The 10375-nt window shown below is 42.1% G+C and overlaps 1 protein-coding gene across 1 annotated transcript in view; it reads left to right on the top strand.

Moving 5' to 3' along the window:
• The first annotated feature begins 368 nt into the window (after positions 1 to 368).
• Positions 369 to 10375, top strand: part of LOC122640803 (WD repeat-containing protein 25) — a 50641-nt gene continuing 40634 nt past the window's right edge. Inside the window, exon 1 of the mRNA XM_043834047.1 lies at positions 369 to 770. Coding sequence (XP_043689982.1) covers positions 503 to 770 — 268 coding nt within the window. The 5' untranslated portion in view covers positions 369 to 502. The remainder of the gene's footprint in view (positions 771 to 10375) is intronic.

Below are 10375 nucleotides of genomic sequence, written 5' to 3'. Positions count from 1 at the left end.
GGGCCAAGGTATCTCAACCCAAGCCTTGTTCGGGCTCAGGGCGGGCTCGGGCCATCAGGGCCAAACTTGCACCCCTAATTCTTAGTGACTTGGTTTGCTGCTGGCCTTCTTGCTCTTCAGAACTACATCAATATTATATACATGTGGCCTTGGTATTATATGTCATGTATTTTTTATGGGAAAAAGAACTCTCTCCGGGAGTGTGGCATACACCAGCACTCCCATGAGTCTATCTCTTCCCTCTCCATATGAAAAGACACAACTACCCCCTTGTTTTGAAGAAGAGAGATATAACACATGGTAATGCTGGCGTAGGCCGCACTCCCGGACGCAGAAAACCAATTCCCGGTATTGGTCCTATTTGATTTGGATTGATTTCTTTTTCTCCTATGTTCTACGAGAAGCACATGCGCACTGCTAATTTTTGGTATAGAAGGCAAGCTATCAGGTGAGGATACTGCGTTAAAATACAGCTAATTCAGAAGTCTTAGGATTCACGGCCATGGATGTTCTTCGCAATACCTACTCAACTGCTTCGGACGACGAATATGATGATGAGAAAGTTGTATTACCTCCATCTAAGCGCTTCAGACCTGAAAATCCAACCGTACAGATCCATTTGTCACCGGAATTCCATCCATATTGTCCTTCGAAACTTCCAAAAGAAGCTTCAGTTCCTGGGAGATACGTTTCGAAGAGAGAACGAGCATTGTCTGCAGTTTCTAGGGTTTCTGATCCAAGTCCATCCTCCATGGTCATCACATCGCCTGGTTTTTGTCTCTCTTTCATATCCTTCTTCTTATACTTATAATTGCTGCTATTTTCTCATGTTCTCCTTTAAATTGTTGAATTTCTAATGGGACTATTCTGGGGTGTCTATATTCATTTCTAAATGTAGTCTGACAAGTATGAACTGAAGTTCAATGATTTTGCTGAGAATGAGAGGAGCATTTGTTATAATGTGATTATTAAGCACTTGCTGAACCTTCTCTGGTGTCAACTTTTCTTTAATGGTTTGGGGTGAGAAATTATAAAAGGAATATGAGAAAAGAAGACCAACAAGGTAGAGAAGAGCATAAAGCCCAGTTAAGCTTATAGTACAAGCAAGGTTGCTATTAATGTTTGAGGTTGTTTCCTGAAATTGGAAATACTTCTTACTTAGCACATTCACTATATTCATGATGCACTTGCATGGTTTTTGTTCTCTCAATTGTTGCATTCGAGATAGCCAATGGACAAACATTATGTATTTACACCTTATAAGTGGAGAAATAAGAAGCCCTCCCTGACAACCTTTCTTCAAGAGAATATTTTATCAATTTTCTAATCTTTCAACAGGTTGGCTAATCAAATTATTTTTTACCCTTAATGAGATCTTGGGAGCAATTTGTTTTTTTTTTTTAATGTTTTTCCATGTGAATAAGGAGTGAATTTTATTCACTAATAGTTGTCAATCACCTTTTTTGTTGTATTTTCTATATACCATTTGTTGAGTTAATATGAGCATATTAGATGCGAATTTGTGCTTGTTGCTTGTTTTTGCATCGTGTCATTGTGCAGAACAACTTCTTGGGTCTTGGGTGAGTTATAGCTGTTATGACTGAACTACATACTTTGGTGCTTAGCTTTCTTGATTAGAACTGCCAAATCCAATGATGCATAGAGTTTGTAAACATGCTTCTCGAGCCTGATGCACACTCATGGTGCCTCACCATATCGAGCATAATACTTTAATCGGGCGAGTGGCTTTTCTTTCTTTTGCTTTTGGATTTGGAAGTAAGATGCATCAGGCCTGTGCTAGATTAAACAGGCATGTGCATGTGCATCTCTCCTATGCGTGTGTCCTTGTCTTTATTGCGTTTTCACTATTGTTTTACTTTTTTTGTGTCACTTTCTCTCTAGAGCCCAAACTGAGAGACACAAAGCCAAAGAAGGGGTGCTGAAGACTTCTTTGCTTCCTCTTTTTCCTCATCTTCTTCTGTTATTTCCCTTTTGCGATGGATTACATTTCTCCTTCTTCTCCCCTTTTCTCCTTCCATTCTCAATCTCTCTGTTTTTTTTTTTTTTTCCCTTTTTCTCTTCCTGTCTTTTCTTAATCCTGCAACTTTCTTTGTTTCACTTCATGTTCTTTCTATCCTCTTCTCCTCATTGTTCTTGTTCCTTTTTTTATTATTTATTATTTATGCTCTTGGCTTCTCCATTTGAGCAAATAGAGCTTTGACAATTTGATTTCAGTTTGTCCTTTTTAACCATAACAGCCTCTAACAGCTACTTTGGATATATTACTAACTTCATTTGGGAACCTCACACCTTAGGCTTTTAAGCAATTTGAAGCCTTTTTACACTTTTCATGTGCACTTTGATAAAACATGGATAAACTAGGGGTCGCAATTTTTGGCCAGGATTCACCTGCCTGAGCAAGCCTGGAAGCCTTTAGTGCTGCTTTGAATTTATGTTTGGCTAGGATGTGCCTACATCTAGATCTTCCGTATGTTAGTGTTGAGTTATGTAACCCGATAAGGGTATTTTCTCTGTTTTTTCCCCATAGCTAGTATAGTCGGCTATGTAGGGACTGACTTGTAATTCTGCCTCCCTCATTGAAAGTTATAAATAAAGGGGCTTAGTGATCACATAGATCATTCAAGCCATTTAGGGTTGTCAAAAAAACCCGGCCATCCCAACCCGACCCTAACCCGCCTTGAGCCCGGACAGGGCTGGGCCAGGCCTGAGGATAAGAAAGGGTCGGGCTGGGTTTGACGTTTGCTTGGCCCTGACAGGGCTGGGCCGGGCCTGGGTTAGGCCCTCGGGCTAAGCCCGACCCGGTCCTGTATCTCTATCATTGTTTTTTTTTCTATCTTTTTCTATTCTTTGGTATCCTTTCTATATTATATTTTTTGTTTTTAATTATTCAGTGACCTTTTTCATTAAATTAACCTTTTGTTTTCTCTAGTAAACCCTCTCTCCTCTGGATTATCATCCCCTTTGTTCTCCTTCTCTCTCTCACTTCAACGTTAGGGTTGGAAATCCCACCACCTGAGTCTCTCTCTCCCTTTTGATTCTGAGTTGCTCTTAAATGTTGAATGGTTGATTGTCTCCCACGAGTTTTTAGGTATTTGTTTGTCCAGATGCAAAATCTGAGTTTCAATGTTGAAGAAATTGTCCAACTCTCTGGTTCTGTGATTTCACCGTGGGAGCTGGGAAGCAGCCCCACCTGCAACCCTAGGGCAAAGCTCCAATACGATGATGCCCTAGAATAGAGGGCTGAGATTTTCCCTGATCTCCCCTTGGATCGAATGGCTGAGGTCCATTTAAGACTTTGGATTTTTTGGGTTGGGCCGTTCTGGTAATGGGCTTGAGATTTTGGGAAGGGAGTAGGGTGTCATATCAGGGTCAATCAGGGCCAGGCCGGGTTCTTGTAAACCCTGCCAGGGCCGGGCCGGGTTGAGGGTTTGTTAGGCTATGGCAGGGCTGGGCTGGGCTTGGGTTTAGCTTAAGACCCTTAGGGTTGCATTAGGGTTTAGGGTAAGCCCGGCCCAGCCCGGCCCATTGACACCCCTAAAGCCATTCATATTTTTCTGTTTTGCTAACATGGTATCAGAGCTAAACCCTACTCTGTTCTAAGTTTCCAATACCCACCTCCCTTCCATCGTTTTTTCCCTTCTCTCTCTTTCCTTCGATCTCTTCTCTCCTTTTCTTCTTGGTTCGTCTCCTTTACCTTAGGGCAGCACTAATGAGGTGACCATATGATCTGGTTGGTGCCCTCAAACCTACCTCCTTTTTTCTATGTCATAAACCCTACTTCTACCTGATAGATGCTGCCCTCTTCCTTGCGATATTGGAGTTCTCCAAGTTTTTGAAGATCCAGCTTCTACTACTTTTCTGGGTTGATCGTCCCTTGTTGGAGCTTCATCTGCAACCATCACCAGTATCTATCCATCTCTACAGCCTTTCTTTGAAGACCCCTAACCCCAATCGATTTCCCCTTTCAGGGTTTTTCTAAACCCTGACATATATCGATTTTTGGGTTGGGGCTGCTTGCTGCTGCTGCTATTTTCAGAAGACTTTTATACCTTCAAGGAGGCCACTCGACCTTGCTTTCAACCTCAGGTTCTGAGTTTTTGGCCCCCATCTGGTTTCCTTCCCTATTTGGATCGATTTCAGCCTCTAGAGTTTCCTATCGATTCCAGTTTTTTTCTTCTTGCCTGGCTGCATCTTTCATTACTTCTTCAAGTGTTTAGTTGGCTGCAAGTATGACAGGCTCCGACAATTCTTCTGCAACTTCTGGGAGTGATGGACAGCCACGGACAGATTTTCTTCCCATTGCTGCTCCTATTAAGCTTGATGGCACTAACTACCTCATGTGGTCTCGGTCTACCTATCTGACCATTGCTGGTCGAGGGCTTACTGGCCATATTCTTGGGACTAACACCATGCCAGCAGACCTTGATCCTCAACAAGAAAAGTGGATGTCTCATGATGCAATGGTTATGTCCTTTTTGCTCCACTCTATGCAGCCGGATCTCTCCAGCAACTACTTACTCCTTGAGACAGCCCGTCAGATCTGGAGTGCTGCCAAGGAGACTTACGGGCAGGTTGGGATTTGGGAATGATGCTCAGGTGTACGAGATTTGTAAGAAGGTTCATGGCACCACTAATAAGGAGCTGTCTGTATCTCAGTACTCTGCTGCCCTCAAAAGTTTATTGCAGCAATTGGACCATTACTCTGATTTTCAGCCTTCTACTGCTGCTGATATTGCTGCCTATTGCAAACTCGTCGACAAAATACGTGTGTATGACTTCTTGGCAGGCCTGAATGTTGAATTTGATCCTATTCGAGTGCAAGTTCTTGGCCGGTCTCCCTTTCCTACGCTAGAGCAGTCCTTTGCTTTGGTTCATACAGAGGAGACTCGTCTGGCTGCTATGTTGCATTCTCACACTGTTGATCGCTCTGCTTTTCAGGCTGCTTCCAGCCCTACTACTCTTACCATCACTGATGGTGGTAATGCTGCCTCCAAAGAGCCTGTCAAGTGTGAACACTGCCACAAACCCTATCACACTAAGGCCCAATGCTGGAAATTACATGGGAAGCTTGCTGATTTTGAGGCAAAACGGGGCCAGGGGAAGCCCAAACCGAAGGCTAATCTTACTAAATCTGTTGCTCCTGCTGCCATAGTTCGAGAACTCGCGCGATCTCGGCGAGATCTCGCCGAGTTTCTCGGTTTTTGGAAAAGCCGAAACGAGACTACCTACGAGTCTCAAAAGTGCAATATCTCGGATCTCGGTTTCGACCCATTATTTTAACCCACCTACCACTTAAATACCTTACCTGATTGGACAAAACTCGACATATCTCGGCGAGATCTCGGATCTCGGGTTGACCCAAAGTTGAGGCTTCGAGTTGAAAAAAAAAAAAATGCACCAACTCGGCTGAGATCTAGACTCGTCTCGGTTTTTCCAAGAGTCGAGTTGGTACCAAGACCCGAGTTTTAGTACCTTGCCTGCTGCTGTAGCCCCTTTTACTGACACTGGTCTTACTCAGGATGAACTACTGGCTTTCCGTCGCATGCTTCAGACCTCTTCCACTGCACCTACTACGGCACCTGCACTTGCACCTGCTGCCCCTTCTGGTTCTCACTTTGCCTCAGGTATTCCGGTCGGTAGTCATTGTGCATCGTCTGTCTCTAGTCCTTGGATAATAGGCTTCGGTGCTACTGACCACATGACTGGTTCCTCCCATGTGTTTCACCATTATTCTCAAAGGTTCGAAAACTCGGGTCTCGGTGCCAACTCGGACCCTTGAAAAACCGAGTCGAGTCGAGATGAGATCTCGTCGAGTTGGTGCACTTTTTTTTTTCTTGACTCGAAGCCTCATCTCGGTGGGTTTTAGACCTAGTTTGGATCTGAAACTTGGCATTTAGCCTATTTTAGGCCATTTAAACACAGTGGCACTATCAGATTTTGCAAAACAAAGTCCAAATAGGAGTTTCAGTTAGTGGGAAAGCAGGACAGACACTTATGCTAGAAACCAGGACCGACACAGGACAAACACAAAAAACCAGGACCGACACAAGATAAACACAAACCAGGACCGACACAGGACAAACACACTTATTTATGCCTAATATCATTTAAGTAAATGAAATCATTTACTTAAGATATTATTCATAAATAAGCAAATACCCCCCTATTTGAATCCAATAAAAATAGTTAAAAAATCAAATTCCAAAAGGAAAAAAAGTCAATCCCCCAGCTCAAGAACAAAAACTGGATTTTCGGCGGTAGGTGCAATTTTCAACTTTCTAATGCTGGGGTTTTTCTCAAATCTAAAAATTCCATAAATCTTAATATGGTAAAACATTGCTAAAAACCAAAAGTGCGGTAAAATATTCGTTTGTTTTGATGTCCAAAAATATATTTTCATTCGAAGCGATTTTGACAACATTGCAAGACACGAATTAAGTTTGACCAGACATAACTCCTTCAATATAAATCAGCTTTCCAACAAGTCCAAGATTGCTTAAATCTGATTTATATCAAGGAGTTATGTATCGTCAAACTTTATTCTTGTCACGAATCGTCAAAATCGCTTCAATGAAAATATATTTTTGGACATCAAAACAAATGAATATTTTACTGCACTTTTGGATTTTAGCAATGTTTTACCATATTAAGATTTATGGAATTTTTAGATTTGAGAAAACCCAAGATTAAAAGTTGAAAATTGCACCTACCGCCAAAAATCCAGCTTTTGTTCTTGAACTGGGGTTGACTTTTTTTCTTTTGGAATTTGATTTTTAACTATTTTTATTGATTCAAATAGGGTATTTGTTTATTTATGAATAATATCTTAAGTAAATGAAATACAAAAGCATTTACTTAACTGATATTAGGCATAAATAAGTGTCTGTCTTGTCTGTCTTCGTTCCTGGCATAGATAGGTGTCTGTATACCAAGAATTTCCAGCAACATCTCGAGATCTGGCATTCATATAAAGGACCTATATGGGCATTTTCCTATGTCAAACCGAGATCTCGGCGAGATATTGACATTTTGAGACTCGTAGGCAGTCTCATCTCGGGATTTCGAAAAACCGAGAAACTCGGCGAGATCTCGCGAGTTCTCGAACTATGTTATTCTCCTTCTTCTAGAAAAGATACTGTTTGAGTGGCTAATGGTTCCCTTTCTCCTATTCATGTAAAGGGTTCCATTCGCTACTCTCCTACCCTTACATTAAATTCTGTTTTGCATGTTCCTTCTTTTTCTACTAATCTTCTTTCAATTAGTAGTATGACCAAGGATTTAAATTGCAAAATAACCTTCTTTCCCTCTCATTGTGTCATATAGGATGTGGTGATAGACAACATGATTGGGGGTGGTAAGGTACATGGTGGTCTCGACCTACTCGACACGGGTCCGACTTCTCTTCTGTCCGCTTCACCTCTAGTTCATCAGTTACTGTCTGCCACTTCTCCAGATCTCCATCTATGGCATTGTCGGCTTGATCACCCTCCACAGAACTTTAGCTTTTTTGTTTCCTCATCTAGTCAAGGATTGTAAACCGGATGAGTTATTATGTGAGGCCTGTGTTTTGGCCAAGCAGGCTCGTTCAAGTTATTCTCCATTAAATAAAAGAAGTGTTTCTCCCTTTGCTTTAGTTCATACTGATGTGTGGGGCCCTGCCCATCGTGTTTTAATTTCTGGCCATAGATGGTTTGTTTCATTTATTGATTGCTTTACTAGGACCACTTGGGTGGACATGATGCAGCATAAAAGTGAGGTTTTTTGCTGTTTTCAGCACTTTCATCGTATGGTTCAGACCCAGTTCAATGCCACATTAAAAATTCTGAGGAGTGATAATGGCAGAGAATACATGGAGGGATGGGACTGTTCCAAAATTATTTGGTTGAAAATGGAATCATACATCAGACCAGCTGTGTCAATACTCCCGCCCAGAATGGCGTGGCTGAGAGAAAAAATCGGCATTTTCTTGAAGTGGTTCGGCCCATTATGTTTGCACGGCAAGTTCCTCCCCAATATTGGAGTGATGGTATCCTCACCGCTGCCTACCTCATCAACAGAATGCCTACCCATGTACTTGATGGCCGTGCACCTATTGACCTTCTCCAGGGTTCTTCTTTTGTGGTGCCCCTCAAATTTTTTGGTTGTGTTTGTTATGCTCGCAACCATCATCCTCATGGCAAGCTGGATCCTAGGAGCATTCGGTGTATCTTTTTGGGTTACTCCGCCACCCAGAAAGGATAAAAGTGTTATCACCTGCCCACTTGACGTACTTTGGTTACTATAGATATTGTCTTCCATGAATCCCTAGCGTATTATTCTCAGCTACCTCTTCAGGGGGAGCTTGATCCAAGTTTTGAAGATGTGTCTGCTATCTTACCGGCTTCTATTCAGGGGCAGTCTTCTTCTTTAGAGCCTTCAACTTCAACCCCTAGTTTGATTCCTATTCAGGGGGAGCATAGCCCTGTGAGTCAGATTCCTGTTGATAAAGTCTATAACCGAAAGCACAAAGAAAAAGTTGAGACTACCACTACTGTACCTCTTCTCCAATCGTCAAATCCTGATCCAGATCCAGACTCTGCTCCATTACCTGGTAAGGATCCTTCTCTTGACTTACCTATTGCTGTTCGTAAAGGCGTTAGGTCTTGTACCCAACATCCCATCTCCAATGTTGTTTCTTATGATTCTTTGTCTTCTTCCTATCGTGCATTTGTGTCCTCTTTTTCCTCTGTTTCTATTCCTCAGAAATGGCAGGAAGCGATTAAAGATCCAAAGTGGAAAGCAGCAATGATGGAAGAGATGAATGCGTTATCCAAACATGAGACTTGGGAGCTACCGAGCTAGTAGTTCTTCCTCCGGGCAAGAAACTAGTCGGCTGTAAGTGGGTATTTGTTGTCAAGCAGAAGATGGATGGGACAGTAGATAGATACAAGGCCAAACTTGTGGCCAAGTACTTTACTCAGACTTATGGGATTGACTATCAGGAGACATTTGCCCCAATTGCAAAATTGAATACTGTCCGGGTTTTGCTATCTTATATTGTTAATCTGGGCTGCGATTTGTAGCAGTTCGATATCAAAAATGCATTTTTCCATGGGGAGTTGGAAGAGGAAGTTTATATGGAGATTCCTCGAGGTTTTTCTTGTGACAGGACTCATGGAAAGGTTTGCAGGCTGAAGCGGGCATTATATGGGCTGAAACAATCTCCTCGGGCTTGGTTTGGCAGGTTCCATAAAGCTATGATCTCTGTAGGATACAAATAGAGCAATGCTGATCACACCTTGTTCATCAAGCGAAGTGGAGATAAGATCACTCTTCTTATAGTTTATGTCAATGACATAGTTGTGACTGGGAATGATGCAGCTGAAGTTTCTCATCTGAAGAATTTCTTGGGACGAGAATTTGAAATAAAAGATCTAGGATAGCTAAGGTACTTCCTAGGGATTGAAGTTTCCCGTTCTCCCAAAGGCATTTTTCTCTCCCAAAGAAAGTATGTTCTTGACCTACTTTCAGAGACTGGTTTGTTAGGTTGTCATCCTTGTGACACTCCTTTGGAAGCTAATACTCGTCTGCAAGAGAAGGATGGTGATCCGGTTGATAAGGGTTGATATCAAAGATTAGTGGGAAAGTTGATTTATCTCTCTCATACTATACCGGATATTGCATTTGCAGTAAGCCTGGTCAGTCAGTTCATGCATGGTCTCTACTCCACACATATGGCTGCTGTCCTTCATATTCTACATTACTTGAAATCAGCTCTAGGAAAAGGGATTTTCCTATCTCCGCATGATCATCTTCATATTGAAGCTGATACCGATGTTGACTGGGGTGGTAACCCTGACAAGAAATCCACTTCAGGTTATTGTACATTTGTAGGAGGTAATCTTGTCACGTGACGTAGTAAGAAACAAAATGTGGTGGCAAGATCTAGTGCTGAAGCTGAGTTTTGTGCTATGGCCCAGGGCATATGTGAATTATTGTGGCTTCAGAGTTTACTCCAAGATATTAGTGGTTTTGTTCATCTTCCAATGATGTTGTATTGTGAGGCTGTGACAACAAAGCAGAAATCAACATTGCGCACAATCCAGTGCAGCATGACTGTACCAAGCATGTGGAGATTGACAGGCACTTCATCAAGGAGAAGTTAGAGAGTGGGCAGATTTGTATACCTTTGTGAAGTCTGGTGATCAACTTGTTCATGTCTTCACTAAAGGGCTAAGTGGAAAGTTGTTTCATCCTAGTTTAGTCAAGTTGGGCATGTACGATATCTATGTACCAACTTCAGGGGGAATGTTGAGTTATGTAAGCCGATAAGGATATTTTGGGTATTTTCTTTGTTTTTTCCCTATAGCTAGTA

The sequence above is a fragment of the Telopea speciosissima genome, chromosome 9 (assembly GCF_018873765.1).
Source record: "Telopea speciosissima isolate NSW1024214 ecotype Mountain lineage chromosome 9, Tspe_v1, whole genome shotgun sequence".
Classification (NCBI taxonomy): domain Eukaryota; kingdom Viridiplantae; phylum Streptophyta; class Magnoliopsida; order Proteales; family Proteaceae; genus Telopea; species Telopea speciosissima.
Note: the sequence above shows the minus strand (reverse complement) of the source record. Positions and strands in the feature narration are given on the sequence as shown.